The 22,333-nt window shown below is 41.0% G+C and overlaps 1 protein-coding gene across 3 annotated transcripts in view; it reads left to right on the forward strand.

Moving 5' to 3' along the window:
- The window catches only part of MTA1 (metastasis associated 1), a 57,442-nt gene that overhangs the window by 22,093 nt on the left and 13,016 nt on the right, over positions 1-22,333 (forward strand). For 2 of the 3 annotated variants that reach the window (XM_084211586.1, XM_084211587.1), the window contains exons 9-15: positions 3,546-3,604; positions 9,898-10,013; positions 10,818-10,969; positions 12,585-12,774; positions 13,163-13,252; positions 15,115-15,267; positions 16,057-16,092. In XM_084211586.1, coding sequence (XP_084067712.1) covers positions 3,546-3,604; positions 9,898-10,013; positions 10,818-10,969; positions 12,585-12,774; positions 13,163-13,252; positions 15,115-15,267; positions 16,057-16,092 — 796 coding nt within the window. Of the gene's footprint in view, positions 1-3,545; positions 3,605-9,897; positions 10,014-10,817; positions 10,970-12,584; positions 12,775-13,162; positions 13,253-15,114; positions 15,268-16,056; positions 16,093-21,848; positions 21,861-22,333 lie in introns of all 3 variants that reach the window. The other variant, XM_084211585.1, reaches the window with a different exon arrangement.

Raw genomic sequence — 22,333 nt, forward strand, 5'->3', positions numbered from 1 at the left:
TTAGAGAAGTACAGGAAGAATAGACAGTGAAATGAAAGTTGGTTTTAAGGTCTTCATGGTGAGAACACACTGGGGAAAGTGGAAATGCCCTTACAATTGACTCCACAAAGTTGAGATCTCTGGGTCAGTCTTGATGCAAATAGAAAACATCATTCTGAAGGGGTGTAAGCCTGCTTTGTACCTAGCCCAGAGCTGTGAGTGATCTCTTAATGTACCAGCCTTCATAAAGTTCTGTGTGCTGGAGTGTAGAATTAACATAAATGAAAGGTTTTTCCACATTTGTGGGATGTTTTATCCCCAAACACCTCCTGTTAAACCTATGGTAGTATAGAACTTGGTCACTTCCTTGCCAAAACTGCCAGAGACCATAGGTACAACCCATCCATTCTGAGATGTGTTGCTGGAGCACAAGCAGCTGGGAGTGTTTCTCCCAAATGCAGCACAGACTAATTTCCTCTTCTGTCCCACCTCCCTGACTTCTGTTGTGTGTTCAGCACTTGTATGCTCTGAGGCTTGAAAAAATAATAAACAGTGTGAAAGTTCTCCTCTGAAACCAGAAGGTGTAATTTGTCTTTCCTATCATAAAGGCTTAATATTTGAGGATATCTTAGGCATCCCCATGCTATCCACCAACCCAGCTCTTGTGCTGTGGATGTTGAAATATCCACAGTGCTCCTGGATTACTTCTGTTCTTTCCTCTTTGTAAGTGTTCACTCTTGAGAAAATGACCACAAACATTTCCTCTGATATGTCACCTATTATAAAACTCTTTCAAGCTTAGTGGGTAGGATGGCAAATCTGGGAGAGGATATATAAAAGACAGATGATTGCGCCAACTTGAATGTACAGTGCTGAGTATTTTAATCCTTTGGTCCCTGTGGGATAGATATGTTGGTAGTATCTTCCTTTTATAATTGGGGAAAATATTATGAGGTAAATAAGAGGATATACTTAAGATCTCTGTGTATAAATAACTCAAAAAGATTTTTTTAGGCCAAACTACTAGAAAAAATTACAGATGTTCTGGGTTTTTCTTGAGAGTGAGGACGTTCATAACTACATCAGACAGCATTAAGAATTTATAGCATAAATATGCTTCAGGCACAGATCAATTAGTAACTGGCAAAGGACCTAGCAAAGCACTCTCTTAGGGAAGGGATTATTCTGAAATTGTGCACAACTGCATTTCAGGCACCTTTCTTTTGTACCTTCTGGGATCAGTCACTGCCAGGAAATAGGAAAGCCATCATATCTGGTCTATTGATTGCCCACAGCCACAGGTACTTAGTGCAAAGGCTTTTCTTGCCCAGGACATTGTGGTGCCTTCTGGAAAACCTCAATTTTCCTGGTGTGCCCTTTGTGTGCTGTGCTGCTCCCCAGGCAGCAGGAGGAGAGGAGGATGTTGTGAGGTCCAGGTGACTTAGGGCAGTTCTTAGCTCAGGGTCGTCAGTCACAAAGGAAGCCTGTGGGGTGAGGTTAACATTCATCATCTGTTTACCAAAATACTGCTTAATACCCTCAATTAGCCACATCCCCAAGGCAAGTGGCTTCATGTTGTGCACAGGAGAGTATTGTAGTTACTGATAATGTTTTGTGCTTGGATGAAGCTCTTGCATTCATACATTTCCAAAACTGTCATAACATAATGATACCAGACAGTCCCCTTGGGAGATGTTGTCAAGAAAACTGCAGCTTTTTCCTCTCAACATTTAGAAAGTGAAAAAGCATTGCAGTCTTCTAGCAGTGTAAATTTCCTGAATTTCCAGTCTCAAGGAAATTGGATTCTGGTACTGGTCATCAAGCAGTATTTTAAGCTGTTTGGCAGTGTCTGGTGTTGGATTTCCATGTACTTCTTGGGGGTACTATGAGCTCTGAGCTGTTCACCTGCTGATGTGAGTGCCTGTGGAACATGAAGTCCTCTTTTTCAGCTCAGGCTGTGTGTGGAACAGGCTCCAGTTCCTGAGCTGAAGGGCATCTGAGCATGCATTTTGATAAAAGGATGATTTTTTTTTTGTAGTGTCTCTGGAAGGTAGATGAGGATTTCTGATGCTGTTAGGAGAACCATGGTGACAGCACTTCTTGGGGCCCCTCTTTGGATGCTTCTGTTTCTTACATCAAGATGCTCAGTTATGGTGTCTTGAAAACATTCAGTTTGAAGATGCAGTTCATATTCAGGAGAACCTCTTCAGTTCCATCACTGATTGGCAGCAAGATGTGTGTTATTGATTCCTGCACATCTCTGGGATTGATAAGGATTGTCTCCAGCAGGTCTTTGTTTGGGTTCTCTTGAGGCCAGTTTTCAGGCAGCAGTTTTTGTCCTAGGTGAAGTTTAGCAGAGGCAATCTGGGAACCTGGCCCTTGCCAGCAGAAAGGAGTCAGCCAGGAGTGCAGCTCTCTGTAGGTGTAGCCATTGTCTTGGGATAACTTTCAGAGCTCCTGTTTTCTCATTCGTGCTCTCTTGTCTGACAACTTCACTTTGATTTCTAAGATAGGGTGACTGTTATTTGCAGGAAAAGGGAAGAGGGGCATTCTTCAGTAGTCCAGAGAGCTTTGGTGAGGAACTGTCAGTGTGTCCTATGGAAAATTGTTGTTTAAAACCCTCCTGACAAAAGCTTTATGCTTACAGGAAACATTTACTTTGTTGTTTCTGCAAGTGTCTGTGGTGTCTCAGTAAAAACAATTTTTATGTTTGTGCAGCTCCTCAGTGACACACTCTTCAATTTTATTATGTTTTCTGATGCTTCCTGCTTCTCTGAAGATACTGACTTGAGCTTTACAATTATTTTCCTAGACTGTGCCTTGAGGCTGCTGCATAGCAAATGTTAAGCTAACCTGTTTGTCTGGAATATCCCCATGCTGCTGGTTTGTCTGGAGGACAGTGTCACAGCTTTATGCAGATAGCTGGTATCAGCTTTGAGCAGAGGTTGAACTAGAGACCTCCAGAGGTTCACCCTAAATTTATTTAGCAAATGTAATAAAGAGGAAACTTGAATCTCAGAGTGTCTCTCTTATTGCTTAAATGGTGAAGGTATGAGTTATAAAAGGAGTTATTTATCTTCCTAATGTTGAAAGAAAAATATCCTGTGTCACTGAGCCTTCAGAAATTTAGGGGTATTAACACAAAAGTCTTACTTGAAACTTTGAATTGGTGCAGCTGTTGAGGAACTGTGATGAAGGGGCTGTGTTGCAGCATCTCTTATTGTCCAGCTGGCGAATGTTATCGTGGAGAATTCACAGTGACATGTCAGATTTTCTTCTGCAGGGGAAATAAAAATTTTTTTAAAAAGGAATTTGATTTGAAGTTAATAGGAATGAAATGTTTATCCTCATTTTTATTTGCTTGGCATCTCTTTGACTTTTTTGAAAAGCTACATAGTTACATGATTCCCACAGTTGTCTTCAGTGAATATTTTCTTGTTGCAAGGAGATTCAGTGGTAGCTGCTCAGTAAATAACTGCTAAAGTCTTTATAGGTTTACTACTTGACTCAGGTAAGATGGCTCTTATTTTCTTTTTTTTAACTGTTTTCTTTTTTTCTATTCAAAGAAACGATTGAAAGCAGCAGAAGCAGAAAGCAAGCTAAAACAAGTGTATATACCCAACTAGTAAGTATCTCTTGTTTTGTTTTCTATCTCATTGGAGAGCATTGTTTTATTTTCTGTCTCATAGTCTAGCATTTTCCATGTCCTACCAATATTATTATTTCCTGGTTAGGATGTTGTGCTAAGTGTTGCTCATTTCCTGCATTCTCTGTAATGTTCCCATCCTGAAGTGACTGTTGGTTATATTCTAATTTTTATTTTTGTTTGGACTGGGAGTTGGAGACTTGCTGGCAGGTCAGCATGGTTGTGAACAAAAGGGTAGCTAATTAACTGCTTAATGATCTTTGTTTTTCTTAATTTTTCTCAGCAGTGGATCACCAATGCATGTTTGCTATATATCATTATATATTAAAAAGAATGTATAATTATTTATAGGTGTACATATATTTTAAAACAAAATTTTTAGTAAAATGTGTCTTCTATCGCATTTCATCTGCATAGCCTAGTTAGTAGGAGTTATAATGCAGAACTTCTAGTCTACCCTTTCCTTTCACTTTTCAACTTTCACTCCCAGATATGCTCTCCTGTGTATTATCCCCAATAACTTCTTTGCTCTTTTATGCTGTCTCCTTTTAAATATTTATGAACTTCTACCATCTGTTCTGTTCCTTTAGATAAAACTAATTTTTATATATTTAGCTTGCAAGACAGCCCCTTATTTCTTCTGAAAATAGAGGATCCATGATTATATGTCAGTACCTCTCAGGTGAATTTACTAAAATTGAGGTGTAATATTGAGAGTGAAGCCAAATAGATTTCTTGTCACGCAATTTTTCAACAGTATTGCTTTTTGTGGACAGTGTTACTCTGCAGGGGGACACTGGACATCAAATTAAACACAAATTCACAATGTGATAAGCTCATAAAGCAAAAGGCAGTATAATTTAGACTGCAGATGCAAAAGGATATTGCAGATGAGAGAGCCTGGCAGTCCTGCTGTTCTCTTGGATTAGAGTGTGTGGAGGGAGGGCTTTGTGTTTGGAAAGTTGTGGTGCTCATTGGATAATGGCTGCCTGGAGTGGCATCTTATCCCTCAGCAAGGTAATTCTTTTTCCTGCCTAGAGAACACATAATCAAATCAGCAACTTAGCTCCCTGCTCCAGGAAAAGAGCTGGCTCTGCCCACGTGGCTGCTCTTCTGTCTCTGGCTTTGATTTCCAGTCACGGCTCATTTTATGAGTGTTGTACCTTAACGTACATATTATTTAATTGATAAAATGGGGGATACATTTTCTTCCTCCTTCAGTATCCTTTCACGTATATCAGGAAAAGTAGCAATTACATGACTGACTTAATCCCACATGAATGCTTCTTCTGTTTTCTTGCTATTAATACCTCTAAAGGTGGCAACAATTAAATATTTCTAAGCTTTTTGGATTACTTCTACACAAGCTTGAGTCCTGAGGGCTGGCATATAGAGACTGACATCTACATTATCTTGTGACCTAGAAGGAGATTATATTCTTGGCTTGTAATAGCAATGCACGGTGTAGGGATCTAAATATCAATGTTATTGATTTGTCCTTATCATGTTACTGAGCCCATTCCTGTTTCTAGGCTTGAGCCATAATCATCCCCTTGTCACCTCAAAAATAAATGACTTGATGTAGGCTGTCACAAGACCTATGCAGAAGTGTATCCCCTGATTGACTGAAACCCATTTTAACAGTAATTGGTGTAAAATTGTTGGCACTGAGAGACCCTGGAGGATATCAGGCTCAATTTTACTTTTTTTTTCCTCTGGCTGCCTTCCATTGATAGGGCTCTTGTTTGTTTCTCTGATGGTAAATAGGAAAATCTAGCAGAGAGGAGGAAGATAATAAGAAAAAAAATAGAAGCTGTCTTCAAAGGTCACACACATGTTACACAGTGACAAATAACAGCTCTGTGTAAAGCTTTGGAGTTTGATATTTTTTAACTTGAAACTGTGCCCCGAATTTTTTAATGCAGGTAGCTGAAGCGTGGAGGGTCATACAGGTAATTGATGTGAGGTTATCAAGTCCTACACCAAAGTCTTAGAAAAACACTTCTAACTCAGACTGAACAAGCATTTCTGTACCTCTCCCAAGAATAACCCTGGTTTGGGGGCAGACATTTGTAGTTGACTTGACAGAACCTGATGTTTATAAATATGGCTTCGCAATGAAGCCCTTTGGCTGAAAAGCACCGATGTGCTTTCCTCGTGAAAGGGAAAAGTGTAAAATCAGTTAAACTCAGGAAATACTGAAAAACAAATGCTTCAGATGTTTTCTGTAGCACTGTCTGTGTCAGTGTGAGTGGTGTTGAAGCAGCAACAGAAGTCTGAGCGCACAAAGAGATTCCACATTGTCACATCCTTGTCCTGCCATCCTCCAAAGTGAGTGCAGTGCTTGGAAGACCTTCATGCAGGCGCAGTCTCAGACTCTTTCTCCTAGTGTGTACCCAAACATACTCTTCAGGTTGTTGTGGAAGCTGCACTCTGGTTTTACTAATCCTACAGGCAACATATGTACCATCTTCTTTTTGATGAAGATCTGGTTGTGTAGCTTGTGCTTTTTGGGATTAGGACACCTGCAGTCATGAAGGCTGAGACATCCAGTTTTGTGTGGCTTTTTTCTCTCATTTGCTTTGATCTGAGTGGTAGCAGAAGGGGTAAGAACAGAAAAGGAAGAGTGACCTGTTCCACACGACTTCCAGTCTCCAAAATGTACTGGTGAAAAATGTAACTTTTAACTCTACACCTGTATGTGTTAATGAATACATTCTATTTACAGTATTTTATCTGAGAATCTCAAAGCACATTGACAAGCTGCAAAAGCAGCCTCTCAAAGGCTGTGAAGCAGGGAAATACTGTTCTCCCTACTGTGCCCCTTTTGTGAATCCAGTAGGGGAACTGGAGGAGTAAGTCAAAGCTTTGGTACACTACAAGGGGCAACTGCTTAACAAGCTGAAGATAATTCCTTTGTCTGTTCCTTAGTTGTCCTCTGCTTGAGGAGCAAGATCGTTTTTCTTCCCTGTTTCATTGTGCAGAGGTCCATGGCAACATGGAAAACTTAAAAGGTGTAATGCTGCTCTTCCCTCTGTAGCTGTGCTAGTTAAAATGGCAATCCCCAACATTTTGTTGGAGGAAAGCTGCTCCTGTTCAGAAAGCAGTAATGGTCATTAGACCTGCTCTTGGAAGTGGGTATTTACAGGAGGTTGGAGAGCTGTGAGGAAAGCTCACCTTTGTTGCCTGGATCCAAATACTTCCCTTAGATGCCTAGAGGTGAATGGCACAAATGTGCCTTTAAAAGGATTTAAAATTGTTTTTATTTCTGAGGCTTTATTTGTTTTGTTGCATCCAGCACACATGGGTTCTTCAATAACAGGAAATATTCACAGGATGGTATTAAGTTCATAATTATTTATAACAACAAAAATTTTATCACCATGCTGTGGGCCAAATGATGTCTGCTCATCTACTGAAGGGATATCAGTCTTCTGTGGGGATCAGGATTATCTGCAGGTTGGGTATGTTTTGTGCAGGGGTCTCAGTCTCTGTTGACAGGCTTTTCTCTGCATATGCTTTATTGCCTCCATCTCTTCCCCTGGGACTGAGCTGAAGAATGCAGCCCAGAAATCTGCACTTCATGGTCCCTGTTCCAGCAAAACTGACTGCTCCTTCATAACTGAAACCCCTTTAAGAGACTTCCATTCCTGAAACAAGAACTGGAAATGACAGTTTGCCACACCATCAGTATTCTCACTACCTTATTTGCATCTTTAGCTTCAGCTTCATTAATTGCTTAATGATTCATCCAGTTACTCATCTGATTCTCTAGTTAATAGCTGTGGCAGGCTTTGGTGATATCAAACAAGTTTAATTAACATATCATCAACAATTAAGAGCTTTTTGCTTCTCATATGATGAAAACATTATCTGCTTAAATTTTATTGCTACTGCCACTCAGAAACTTGACCGTAGCTTTGGAGCAGGACACTCTCTGGTGCTTGCTGCAGCTTCATTACTTGTAGTGCTGCAGAATCCTGGAGTTTTCCTCAACTACAGTATGTTAGTCCATCTGATCAGTGTGGTTTGGTGATCAGCTTGCACCAGTGCATGCTTTCCACTTGTGTTTTAATACAAGCTTGATAATGGTTTTAGAGAAGATAATGGAGTCAGGCCATCATCGTCCTTTCTAGTCCTGGTTCTTTGAACGTGCTTTGTTGGGCTTTACTGATGGATGTCAGACTATTTTGCTGTATTTTTAGGAAATAAATCCAAGGTATAGAAGGGAAGCAACGGGCCTGATGTTGAAGCATAAGGCCTTAGTTTTCTTTGCTTCAGTCTCTTGCTCTGTGGAGCAGCACCGCCTGTAGCAGTGTGTCTGGCAGGGCTGTTTGTTTTGCAGCACTGGGGCAATGTTTGCCTATGGAGTTTGCTGGTGAATCATTGGCAGAAGTTCTTTTGCAGCAGGTTACTATAGTGACATCCCAGAGCAGAGGAGCGTGAATGTTCCCTCTTTCAACTGCCCCTTTGTTAAACTGCCCTCGGATCTCCTGCCATCTGCGGGGTCAGAACTTGGTGCTTTTCTGATAAGCACCCTGAAACACTTCAATCTTTGGAGGAACTGGGCAAATTAATAAGCAGAAGGAGATGAAAAAATATTCAGGCTTGTGAATTCATCTAAATGTCTTTTTTTTTAATCTCCTCTGCTGCTTTTGGGCTGTGTATGTGCTGCTCAGTGCACTATAAGAACAAACTATTTACAGTGCTCCTGTGCTATTTGGCCTCCTGAGCTTTCTCTGCTGCAAAAAGGTTCTGAATTTTGCAGTCAGAACACTACCAGAAGTTTTTCCTGGACTGGACAAACACACTCTTGCCTCCTTATGCAACCTGTGTGTGATTCCTGTAGTTCATTCACAGCAGAACTTACTTTGTCCCTGTCAAAATGGAGTTTTACTGAGCTCTGTATCTCAGAATCTGATGGGACATTTTCAGATAAGGATGTTTTCTGGCTTGCAGGGCAGCATCAGCTTTCCAGTTGTCTTCAGAATTATGTCAGTTGAAACTCCTTTGCTTTTCATTGCTGAGAACATGAAATCTGATGCTGGTTCCCCGTTAGAAAGACATTAATTTGGCTCTGTTCCCACAATGCTGTTTTTGTAGCTCTAGCCTAGGTGAAACATAGCAAGTACTCTGGGTTACTGAAATCACTGTGATTCCTGTGTGAGTGTGCAACTGATGTGTAAAAAAAGGAGATTGCAGAAAGCCATTTTAAGATATTTCTCCTTCCAAATCATGGGTTTGTTAGTTGGAAATAAAAGGAATATGCCCACTCCCTTCAGCCTTCAGGTAAGGGAATATGATAGGAATGTAACCAGCATTGCAGTCGGGCTCATGTTCAGCAGCTGGCTTCAAAGCCTGCCTGCTCTTTGCTGCTTCTATAACGTGAACTCCTCACAGAACTCCAGAGTCCTTGCATGTTTGATGGACTCCTCGTGTGCTCTTATGTGAAACTTTGTGTACGACTTCTTCCACCTTCCTCCATTCCCCAGAAGTCCTGTCCCTGCAACAGCAATACTCTGTCCTCCTTCTTCCCTCCCATGCCAGATTTTTTGGTCTCACTTCCCCCCTCAGACACTTCTTCCTCTGCAGAGATTTTGTGCTATTCCATACTGCTCTCCATGCCGAGGATTTGTTGGCCTTCCATTCTCAGCTCCCACCAGTAGCTTTGTTTTAGCTCTTGTCTTTTCCTGAATCATCATTTTAAAGAGGGTATAGATATGAGCTGAGGTGACCCAGATGTTGTTGCGTGTTGGGTGTATTTGTGGGAATTGTGGCCACATGATGCAAACCCTTGCAGTGAGACAACATGGAAATATTTGTGACTGCAGTCTAGGGTTGTGTTTCCCTGATTAAAGACCTTGTCATCTCTCTGCCTGCTGCTCCTGCCCTCAGCCTTCTTTTTGGATATTCAAGTAAAGTATATTGAGGACTTGTGAGTGAGATCTGTTTTTGCCTGGATTCATATGTCTGGGAGAGTGAATAAGATATAAATCTATCTGGACTGGTTTATTGTTTTTTAAAGGTTTTGAAGTCTTGTAAATGACATCCAACTATCATTATAGTTATTTTCTTTATCTATATTTTTTAAAATATTATTAGAGACAGTGTATTCATAAAAGTCAGATTGCTGGTAATTACAGCTGGTTCTGGAGGCCACATGCTGAATGAAATTTGAGTCTTCAACCATTTTGGGCCATACCTTCAAAAGTATAATAAAAAATTGCATGCTTCAATTAACACTTGTCATTCTTTTTGCTTTGTGTCTTAAGTAACAAGCCAAACCCCAACCAGATCAATGTAAATAATGTCAAACCAGGAGTGGTCAATGGTACTGGAGTCCAGGCACAGAACGCGGGAGCAGGACGGGCCTGTGAGAGCTGTTACAGTAAGTGCCAGAATGGCAGCTGAGATGGAAATGTTAAAATCAAAGCTGTTTGTGCTGGGGTGGGGGGCAGAAATGGATAGAGCAGCATTTAAAAGTTTGGGGTTTTTTGAGGTTGTTTTTGTTCAGTGTTGCTTTTGTTTTGTTTTTTGACTACTAGTGTTACATTTGTAAATAGAATTATGAAGTACTAAAGGGGCAGTTAGTAAATGTTCTATATAATTTCATGTAACTATTGAGTGAATATTTAAATCACTAATGTGCAAATTTGACAATTTTTTTCATCATTTTTAGTAGTTTCCAAAATATGTGACGCCACTGTGTTTGATCTGCTGCCTGATACTATACTGAGTTCTAATGGTTGTGCTCTTTATGGGGAGCCTGTAGAGATGCTGGAATGATGCTGTATGAGAAGTCAAGTCACAAACTCTGTACATTTTTCAGTTGTAAAATTAATATATATGGGAAGTTCCTGAAGGCAGTCTTTGCTATTTCCAATGTTCTGTAGAAATTCTCTTGCAAAAAGAGAACCTTCTCATCCATTGGCAGGAAATCTTCCCATCATAATAATTGTTTCTTATTGTCAGCTTTTTAAAAGGAATGTAGATGAATTAATGTAATCAATTCTGCTGAAATCACAAGTATGTTTAACAGTGGTGATGACAGTGAAGCCATCATCAGGTTTAAAGGTCTGCTCTGTGGGGGGGAAGGGGGAATGTTTGCTTTTGTGCTGCTTCTAAAGAGAATAAGATCTGAAAAGTGATCCTGTGTAAGGATATATATAATTTCCACCTTTGTTATCTCTAGCCACCCAGTCTTACCAGTGGTATTCTTGGGGTCCCCCTAACATGCAGTGTCGCCTCTGTGCATCCTGTTGGACCTACTGGAAGAAATACGGTGGCTTGAAAATGCCAACACGCTTAGATGGGGAGAGGCCTGGACCAAACCGCAATAATTTGGTGGGTATCCACCAGGCAGACTGCTGCCTCTGCTTGGCAAGCTGAGTGTCATGCTACCTAACTGCCTGCTCACTGCTCTTAAATATTTAACCACCAAAAGAATGCCTGCGGCCCTCATTGTTGTCCTTGGGTTTGGTATTTCTCGTGTCGAGCAAAAGTTGGCGCATTAACCTCAGCTAGAAGAAACTTGTTGCCAAGTACTGCCCTGAGGAAAAAAACCCCATCATTTGTTTAGCAAACCAGCCTTCAAATGCATGAAATGACTTAGTGGAGATGGGAGAAGCTGAAATGCCAGCCGGTGTTTCTGGTATTTGGTTTCCATGATTTTTGCTGTAGGGGGAACAGTGCTGGTTTCTCTCTCCAAAAGAATTTATTATTTCCTGAAACCTATTTACTCTCCCAAGGCATATTCAAAATTAGATATGTCCCAAATAGCTAGTGACTTTTTAGAGATACTTTTTCTTGTTTTTCTACCTAATGCTATTTTTTAAATAATCCTCCTTTTTTTTGGATAGGTTTGAGTAAGCATTGTATGAGCTGTTTCTGTTTCATTTTTTCTCTCTTATTCAAAAACCAAAATTCTCAGATGTTTTTTCTGAATTTGGTAAGAGTTTAATCTGGAAGCATTAGACATTAAGCTGATTGGAGAAGGTAACTGTATTACATGCATAGAGGGATAGCACACCCTGAACTTTTATCTCAGGATAATTTCTTTCCTCTCTCCTATTCTTTGCTATCATTCCCTTTCCATTTCTTTTGTTTAGCATTTATCCTATCTAGGCTTCTCTTTGCCCTCTGAAGCCTCCTAATTGCTGAGATAACTGCCTTATACCTCTTGTTTGTTAATTAAAAGTATGTAAATAGTCATAGAAGGGAAAGCCTTGTTCTCCCCAAACTGAAGTTTCTTCCTGTTTTCCAGCTGTGGGTGGGTCTGAGATAAGATACTACTTGCATTATTTCATTGGTTGACTTAGTTGCTTTTCATAAAGAGGATAACTACTTTGGTTCTCAGTAGCTGATAAATGTCTTCCAGTAGTATTCTTTATTATATAAAATGAATATGAAATCTATCTGTGAGTACATTTGTTGAGTTAAGAGTAAGAATTAAAAGAAATTCTTGCAGCTTTGAGCCAAAACCATTCGTGCATGCCATACATTTCCTTTGGAAAATGAGGTTTTGGTATATATTTTTGTTATGCAGCTCTTTCTGATTTTCCCCTCCTCTGACAAATACTTTCTTATAAGAGAGTTTGCATTGTACCTCCAGGGCAACCCTGAGCACCCAAAACTGGAGAGTCTTTCTGTTGAGCCTATAAGCTCTAAATCATGTGATAGCACCAGGTAACTTCTTCATGTCTGGCTTTTGGATCCCTACCTTAAAGCTTGTGACAGTGAAAAGGTTTACCTTCATTTTATCCTTTGAGATATTAGGGGTAACACTTGGGAAATGCGGAATAGCTGGATTAAAAATATTTTCATTTGTAATACCATTTCTGTTCTTGTGTCTGAGAACGAGTAGTTGAAAGTGATTTTACATATACTTACTTTTCTTTGCAGTGGTACTTTCTAATAATTACTTTTTTCAGAAATCATTTTTATTTTCTTTTCTTTTCAGAGTCCTCATGGTGTGCCAGTAAGAAACAGTGGGAGTCCCAAGTTTGCTATGAAGACTCGACAAGCTTTCTATCTCCACACAACAAAACTGACCAGAATTGCCAGACGTTTATGTCGAGATATTTTGCGCCCTTGGCACGCTGCAAGACACCCATATCTGCCTATCAATAGTGCAGCAATCAAAGCAGAATGTGAGTGAGCTGCCCCTGGGACCTCCTTGCCAAGGAGTCCTTTGAGACTTCTGTCCTGGAAGGTTTTGAGTTGCAGCTTGCTGAGGTGCTCTCTTGCACGTAGCTAGTGCTTTCACAAAACCCAGCTGTACTTGCAGAGCCTTCTAACTGATGGTAGGCTGGGCAAAATAACTTTGAAAGTTCATGAGTTGTTTGTTTTAAAACATTTGTGTTTGCTATTACATGGAGCATTCTCTGTGTTTCTGTCCTGTTGCCAGGATCTGCTTGCCACCTGTAAAGTTCCTTTTAATGGCAAAGCTCTTTTAGGACACTGGAGTTACTTACTTATTTGGTTTTGCTATAATAGCTAAATGTCTTCACCCTCTAATTATTTTTCTGTGTTTTACAGGCACAGCACGTTTACCTGAGGCATCAGAAAACCCATTGCTATTAAAGCAAGTGGTTCGAAAGCCTTTAGAAGCAGTACTCCGGTATTTAGGTATTAAACAAACCAAACCATCACCTGCAAAACCCCCAAAACACAGGAAACACCCTCCTAGATACTCTGCTGACCATTTGGGTTTTCCACTTGGGTCAAGATTTAGATGCTCATTCTGCATTAAAAACAAACCCCACAAAAAACTCCACCCCATAAACAAAAGAAAACATGAAACCCATCTCATTAATTGTCCTTTTTACTTTTCCTACTTTATCTGACCAACAGTGTCACTGCAATCCACTCTGGGGTCATAAAGCTCTATCAGAAACTTGTTCAAGTGAAGGGAGGGATGTGTTTGCTGTGGCTCCTGATGGATATGGAGACAAGTTATCATCTGCTAGTAGAGGCACTAACATCATGTTTTGGGAACAGCTGATTATTCACTTCTTCTGGATTTGGGCTGTCTGGAGGCAGTTTGTGCAGTTGGGTCCTTCAAGAAGCCTCTTGGGTGTAGGACAGCACTGTGTCCCACAGCTTGTGAATCAGCTGATGGCTGTTCTGTGCTGAATCTAGACAGGGGGATCATACTTCTATTTTTCACTTTCCTCTTAGGTTTTGGTGGGGTTTTTATTATTTTTTTTAATGACAATTTTCTTGAGGACTTTTATCTCATGCGATGATCTGTGGGGCAGGACTGTGTAGCTCCATCCAGAACTTTGGTGTAAGTTTGAGCTGTTGGAAGCATCCAGAGTGATGCTGTGCAACATGCCAGTGCTGACTCCAGACAAATGCCAAATGCTTTTCCCCAGTGCTCCCTGTTGCCCTGCAGACATCCCTCAGGTTCTTCTGGCAGCCAAACGTGAGTCTCTCCTCTTTGAAGGCTTCCAGCTTACCAGGGAAGTTGATTGCCTTTTCATTTAGATAAGCAGCATTGGAGTTGATTTTAGGTTTTTTTGAACATTTTTGTTGATGAAATATTGTAAGGCTGAGGGTGTATTAAATATTTACTGCTCTCTGTGGGGCATTGTACATCTGCTGTGTGCTAATGGGATACATGGATTGAGAAACCTTTGGAAACATACAGTGCAACAGAAGAGAGCAAATGAAGGGAGAAGTATGCTGTTGGATAATATCCTTATTTTAATAATTGTACAGAAAGTAGCAGCAGATTTTGAGCCTTCCTTGCACTGTGTCAGGGTCTCCACTTGATTGCTGAGCTGGGAGAAAAGAGTGATGGAAATGGATGGAGGACTGGCAAGGAGATTTTTTTGCTGGTGTTAGTGGGATTGAATTTATATTTTATTCTGCTGTTGGGCCTGTGAGGGAAGACTCAATTGAAGTTCTCATCTGCTATTTCTTGTAACTTTGTCAAAGTCTTTTCTCAACTCAAAGTTGAAGAGTGTGGGCTTGATGTCTGCCTTGGCCCAAAACTTGAATTCAGATGTTGTGTTCTTTATAGTGGATCTTTGAATCTTCACTTTTTTTGCTGTTGGAGAAATTGTATTTTTGTAAACTTTTCAAGCAAACTGTCAGAGTTGTTATTTCCCCTGAGTTTAGGGGTGTGTTGCATGACCAACATGGCCAAAGTTGGGTTGTAGTATACAGCACCCCAAAAATCACCCCAAATTACTGGAGAACACTGTTACAGAAATAGATGCAAAATGCTTTTGCTATCAAATCTTTTTTTAGGATAATACTATGATAATGATTTTCATATCTTTAGTAGTGGTGAATTCCTAAATATATGGAAATGCTTTATATCAGTAGCAATCTCCTGTGGCAATCTCAAAACTCTTGACTGAGATAGTTTGTATGTAAAAGGAGGTGTACTTGGTCATCTGGGAAGTTTGCAGGTTGTTTTCAGATTTATCATTCCAGTATCTTTACTAATTAAAAAAATCTACTTTGCTGTCTTCCACCAGAGTCTCATCCATGTCCTCCAAAACCAGATCCTGCCAAGAGCTTGTCCAGTTCTCTCAACAATCTGACTCCTGCTAAGTTTACACCTGTCATTAATAATGGGTCCCCAACTATCCTGGGAAAAAGAAGCTATGAACAACACAATGGAATGGATGGTAAATATTTTCCCACAAAATTTGTTGTGTCTGTAGGCTTTTTCTTCTGCCCTTTCGGTATACATGGAGATTATCTAAACTCATAGTCCTTTATATAAATTCCGAATTTCTTATTCTTGAGGGAGGTTATTTTAAACTTTTTAAAAAGCCACCTGTCCCATTTCTCCTTTTGGGTGAGGCACATGGTGTGTACTGCCTAGGAGGTGCATGCACTGTGCTAGTGGAACTCTGCCTGCCCTGGCCAACCTTGCAAATGGGTTAGTGAAGGAGAAACTGCCCTTCAGTTTTTAGATTAGTAGTGTGAAGAATACCCTGATAGACTTTTTGAGTGATGTTTCCCTTGATGGCCCTGTTACTCACCACCTCTGTGCTTGGGCTTCACCTCCTCAAGAAGAGGAGGCAAGGGAAAGGTGTTTGAGGTGGGAGATAGAGGCAGGATGTTCCTGGTGTGGACTCCAGGTCTCTGTTCTGAAGAATTGCTCTTGCTTGAGAGTGTCAGGGAAGAGAAAGTGCAGTCTCTGTCAGATGAGGAGAAAAGGGTCTGTTGAACTGAGTGAGAACACAGAGGGAAGGGAAAGGAAACAGCTGGTGTAGTGGTGACTCCAGCAGGGAGGGAGATCCAATCTTTCTCATTTTTTACCTTTAATTTTAACTTTATAAGTAGCTTATATAATTACAAACATTTGATGATATCTGATTGTGTTTTAACATTAAGAACTTTTAAAACTGCTGCTGTTCAGGTTGCTGATGTGATGTTTTTCTCTTTTCTGTTCACTTGTGCTCTATCAGGCAACATGAAGAAGCGCCTGTTGATGCCTAGCAGGGGTAAGACCTTGAAGCTGCGCTCAGCTTATGCTAGGAGAGTGATTTTTAGTTTCATCTGCTGGCTTGTCTGTGCTTTGTGGCTAATGAGTCTGTGTGCACCTTCTCTGTTGATGTCTAAGTGTTCCTTGGGTAACCACTTCCACCCATGGTTTTGCTGCTCACCTTTCAGGCTTTTCACATGCAGGCAACAAGTTGTGCAACTGTATTGAAGACATGAAGTCCTGTGTTGAGAATTGATTCCTAATTCCTCAAGTTGACAGAACAGTCTTCCAGCAGTTCTGTGAAACTGCAGGAAGCTGTGATGGTTGGTTTGAAAATAGGGGTTGTTTCACTGTTTGACTTCTAAGAAAGCAAATTTTCACATGTCTTGAACTGCTTTGAATTTGCTTGGAGCAAAAGAAATAGAAGACAGTATTTACATCAAGTCCCAAGTTCAACCTTGTGTATTTTCCAGTGAGTGGACAGTCACACTGGTTAGAGATGTCTGCACATTCTCTGCAGGCAGTAGAAAATGATTTTCAAAATTTCCACTGGTTAAAAAGGAATCTGTTCTGAGTACTGAAGAGATGTCAGAATCTTTCATTTGTGATCATGCAGGAAATGTATATACGATGTCACTTCTCCAAATGTAGTAGAACGGACCAATTCTGAATATTTGGGAGACAGACAAACACAAAATGTCACTGTGAACAGGCAAACACAAAAGCTTACATGTTGCCATGAACTGGCCAGCACTGCATGCCCTGATGATAATCCTTGTGTTTCATGGCTGAGACAGTGGATGGCTGTTACCCATATTTACATGCATGCAAATATGAGTGCATGTGGAGAATACAGCAGCAAGGACAGGGGTTGTTCTACTGTCTTGCTCTCTTTGGGAATTTATTCCTTGATACCCTGTTGCTGAGTTTTTATGTGCTTTGTAACTTGTCTTTTGGGAAGAGTAACAAAACCCTGCTGCATTGTTCGGTTTGGCTTCCTCAGAAGCTTTGTCCAGTAATGAGGGATGTAGTTGCAGAGTAGCTCACTGAATTTCCACAGCTCCTGATGTATACCTGCTTATGGGCAGACCTGCTGCTCCCTGCTGAATGTCCTCCTCAGCAGATGGCACACTTGGGAAGCTCAGAAATGTTGTGGCCCAGAGGAAGGAGGTAGAACAGATCCTTCCCTCCGGCAGGCTCTCTCTGTAGAGAGCACTGGGCCTGATAACCTGACACAATTTTCTGGAAATGGAGAGTCCCTCTTTTAGTGTTTCATTCACTTAGAACTGTTGCTGGAGCCATCTGCAAAGATGATTTTGGAAAAGTTCCTGTTCCTCAGAGTTTGTGTTTCTCTGAAGCAGTTGTGTGTAGCTGTGCAGGGCCTGGATCTTCCCGAGCACCTGCTGCTCTACCTGTTGGGTCTGTTCTCAGCCAGCCACTGAAATACTTGCTGGAGCACTTGTACCTGTAACTGCTAAGTAGCAGAATCCAGTTCACTCCCAGAATCTATTTACCTGCTGGCGTAGTGAGTGTTAACTGGATATTCTTGTGAGCAGTTCAGCTTAAACCTGTTGGCTGAGATTTATTTGTGAATGGAAAATGTGTGCTATGCTGCAGTTTTGCATCTGTAATATTTCCTGGGTTGCTGGAAGCTTTGCCAGGACCGAGAGGGAAGGGAACCACCTGCAAGGAAACAACATTTAAAGAACTTGGATCAAGATCTGCTGGGCACAGGGAAGCAGGTGGTGGAAGTTTGGTGGATCTTTTTCTCTCCTGGTGCCAGTTTGTGTCTTGGTGCCTCTTAGCACAGGTTCCCAGCTGCCTTGTGTGGGAACTGGTAAACCTTGCTGCTTGTGGGCGTGGATACAACTGGTTTCTTGTGCCATGAAAGGACTGGGATTGTGGCACTGAGGCTTCTCCTTGGTTTTGGATGGGATCATCCAGGCTTAGTCATCTGGGGGGCTGCTGGCAGGAAGGGCAGCAGTTGGAACTGCTGTGAAGAAGAGGTGAATGGCAGTGAGAGTGATGAAGCCTTGTGGCCAGAATTTAGGAGCCAGTGAGTGAGCATAAAAGGATTGAAATAAACCCATCTATTCAGAATAACTGATTTTTGGATTATAGTTGTCCTAAAATAGTAGAAAAAGATTGAGAGTAAGCCTGGCTTGTTATAATTGGTCAGATTCTGCATTTACATAGATACTATGGGAAATTGGGGGTGTTATTTTCATGTTTCTCATCTCCTCTTGACATACTGACTAGTTCAGGTCACTGAAGGGGTGTGTACTGCAAAAAAAAAAAAATTATGCTGCTAAGATGTCTGCACAGAGAGGCTGAAAATATTCTTTCTGCACAACTTTAGGTTCAGGAAGACACTGTCCACCTGTGTTTAAATAGTTTCCAAAGAAATGTTAACCTATTGCAAAATTGTATCTGTTATCCAGGACTTTTTCTGCTTCCTGCTGGTGTGCTGCATTGCTGGCACATCTCAGGGTTTGGACAGGTCACTGTGCCATCTGTGACAGGGGACAGTGGACACTGTTATGGTGGGCTTTAGCTGAATTCTCTGCTGGTGATAAAAGCCTCGTGGTGCTGGGGCATCGTCTCCAAACACAGGGGAGAAGGCTGAACGCTGGAAATGATAGCATGTGATGGTTTTGTAAGGCTTTCCTCATGGCCAGGTTGTAAAGCAGAATATAATCAAGAGGTTTCATTGCAGGAAAGAACCAGGTAGCAGCTTGTGTCTGTATAGTGTAAAGCATTAAGGTACATCTTTATACATGACGATTGCTGAACTTCAAGGAGTAGTTCACATTTTTCCTTTGAAATTCTATTTGTTGTTTGTTTTGTTTTGTTTTTCTCTTGCTACTGTAGTTCCTGCTAAGTAATTTTAACTTTTGTTTTTCTGACTCATCTTTGCTTAGCCCTTGAAACCTGAACTTCTTCAAGCTGTGCAAATGATTTATCTGGCCAGGCATTTTGAGCTTTGACCAGTGCCTGAATTCCAAGAACAGGAAAATAGTCTTAATCTCATGTTCTCACTGCCTCCACTTTGTTTTACAAGAAGATTGTAGTTCTTTCATGTATTTTGTTTTCCTCCTCTTTAAATCATGTTGGAGGCATCATTAGGCATACAGTACACTTCCCAGCTCTCCTTCAACATTAACTTAGCATGGACAAATTGCTACAGAATACTATTTTTGGAACATGAAAAGTACATGGAGTCTCATAAGCTGTCAAACAGAGTGAGATGTTAAAAATCAGTAGTTTATTGTTTTTTCAGTAGCGTTCTGGAGCTCGACTGACAATCTTTGCCATGAAACTTCCTCTGGGGAGAGAGAGAGGATGTTTTGTGTGCAGGAACCTGTTTACTTGATTCCTTACAGCCATGCAGTGTGGGATCCGTGTGGTACTTGGCTATGCAAATTCCTGCTGGGGGAAGGGAGAGAGCATTGTTAGATTTTTATTTTTCTCCCCTCTCTTTTACACCATGCTGGCTTTCATCTAATCAAAATTGTTTTTCAGGGTCATCACATGCACTCCTAAAATTGGCAGAAAGAGGGAGAACATGAATGAGTAGCTGCAATAAAGGGAAGGCTTTTCCCAGCAACAAACTTGCATTGATAACATGGTGGTGGATCGAATGCTGAAAACTGGAGAGGGTTTATAGAAGAGCCATGAAAACAGGGAAGGGACTGGAACACACTCTGTATAATGGAAAATGCTTCTATCAAAGTGGAAGTTGCAGATGCTTGTCTCTGCTGACAGGAACAGCAGAAGTATAATAATAGGGGGCTTTCAGTCTAGCTGGGGGTGGAATAACAAGCTGCAGTAGCCAGAAGGTACAGTTGGGGACTTTGGCTGGAAAAAAGCTGCAGATTTTTGAGCGAGGTTAATTAACTGTTGGAATACCTTGCTTCTGCTGCTGGGGATTTCTAAACCCAAATGGAATGTCAGTCTAATTTAACATGTTCTGGTTCATTGTTTCTCACATCCTTTTTGGGAAAGGTGAATGAACCAAAAGTGCAAGCATTCATCAGCCTGGCATGGCCTTAGTTCAGTTATCCAGAGATGAGGATGGCAGTGGAAGAACTGTTCTTGAACAAAAGCAGCTGTCAAGGTGGAAAGATAGGGAAGTTCTCTAACATCAGCTATGTAGGGGACCAAAACTGTCTCAGTATTTTATATATACATACACACACACACACACATATATATATATATATATTTGGGGTTTTCTGGCTCATTTAGAGTTGCAGAAAATGCGGACTTACCTGTATGCATAAGTTGCATTAAAATTCTGCCTTTATCACCAGTGACCCCAGCTGTCCTTTTAAAAACTGAGGGATGGATAACCAGCCAATGGAAATGTGCCCATCCAGGAATTACTGTAAATGGCAGGGAGTGTTGGTCCTTTAATAAATGGGGGTGTGCTGGGGAAAAGGCCTGGCTTTAGCTGTTGGAATCCAGACCCCAGTAATGCTGACTAGAGACAAGAGAGGAAATGTTCAGTGCCAGCTGCAGCACACCTGGGAAGAATGTCAGGTTGCTTGAACTACATTTTGGAGACCCCAAGAGCCATGTGCCTGTGCAACTTTCTCACTCTAAGATTATTTGCCTAAAGTAATGATTATTTTTGAGGATTTAATATGGGATTTTGTATTCAGATACTAAGTGACACAATTTTCACTTGCCTTCAGTTTAGCCTTGATACTCTGATTAGGTTCTTTTGGTGTTGTGAAGAAAGATCTGAAAATAAAATCCGCAGATGGTCATCATGCTCTGTGCATCAGCTAGTGAAAACTATTTCATTTAGGAGTGATGGCATGGAATAAGATGCAAATGTTGATTGAGAGGAGAGTGCATATCCCCAGGCAATGGTAGAGAGCAGGTGTAATTAATGTGAGAGGAAATTAATGTATAACAGAGCAAGGGCAGATTTGCAAGTGCCCTGGATAGTACAAAGCCTGAATTTGTAATTGAGTGGAATGTGTGACACATATTATCTATCTTATCTATCTAATACATACACACATATATATGTGTGTATGATGTATAATACTCCTGATGCTAAGAACAGTGAATTATTCAGTGCTTTCTAGTTTAGATAGCTTGGATCAGCAAATCCTAAAGCAGAGAGGTGCATTGTTTTGTCTTCTCTTTTTTTAACCACTTGGTGTGTTACAGCCAGGAGGAATCCACCGTGATGCTCTTTTTGGAATATGAGTGGACAGTATTGATGGAGTCCACCCTGAGACAGAAAGCAGCTCTCCCTTCTCAGTGTGCTTATCCAAGGAGAGCTGCTGGCTCTCTGCAGTTGGATGCCACTGTTCAGAAAGTATTAGCAGGGTTCTTGAAGTGCTTGTAGCAGGAGGTACAGCCTTGCATGAGCTCACACATCATCTGGGAGGGGCTGTGGTTACAGCAAGGGAGTGTGACCTGCTGGACCAAGCATTTTAGGAAGTGCTGTCAAAATCCAGTGATGTTAATGTGCAGGGCTTGGTGGAAGGAGCTGGGTACAGACCAGTACTTACCCATCCAAAATTAAAGCTGCTCTTTGCAAAATCTCTCATTTGGAGTTACTGTGTGTTTAATGTTGTCTTGGTTTTATCTGTCCAACAGAGAACTGTGATCACTTCTGTGTTTCATTGCAGCCAAACCAGTCTGTGTATCTCGATTTGTTGCATGGGGCTGAGCTACTGTATTCTGAGCTACTTGAATCTTTCCCTTTTTTAACCTTAAATCTTTTCTTTCCTTTTCCTTTGCCAATCTTGGTAGGAACTTACTTAGGTAAGTAAATTGCAATTTTAACGTTGTTTTTATGTGCAACAGAATTTTAAGAAAATGTTAAGTCTAGGTGGTGTTTGGCACAATTTATGCTCTGTTCTGCTTGTGGCACTTACGTTTCTGAAAGTTTGTAGCCTCTGATTGTTAGAAGGTGGACACTCACAGCAGTAAAACATTCCTGGTAGTTATAAAGAGAGGCAGGGGTGCTAAAGTGTTCTTGCAAGCTGGCAAAAAAGTGTGTGTGTATGTCAACACACTGAGACTGCCTCGAGTGAACCAGTAACTTGGAAGTGAAATACTTGTTCATCAAGCCTTGTTCATGCATGAATTTCTATATTTTTCTCTAGCTTACTCATAAATGTGGTACTGTTGATGTGTTTGTTAGTGCTGGGATGGATGGAGTCCCAGGAGGGGGATTACTTTTGGAACAGGAAAATGCACATGGAGAGTATATGGATTTTAGAAAGCAATAGTGA

Source organism: Fringilla coelebs, assembly GCF_963513975.1.
Source record: "Fringilla coelebs genome assembly, chromosome: 9".
NCBI classification, from domain to species: domain Eukaryota; kingdom Metazoa; phylum Chordata; class Aves; order Passeriformes; family Fringillidae; genus Fringilla; species Fringilla coelebs.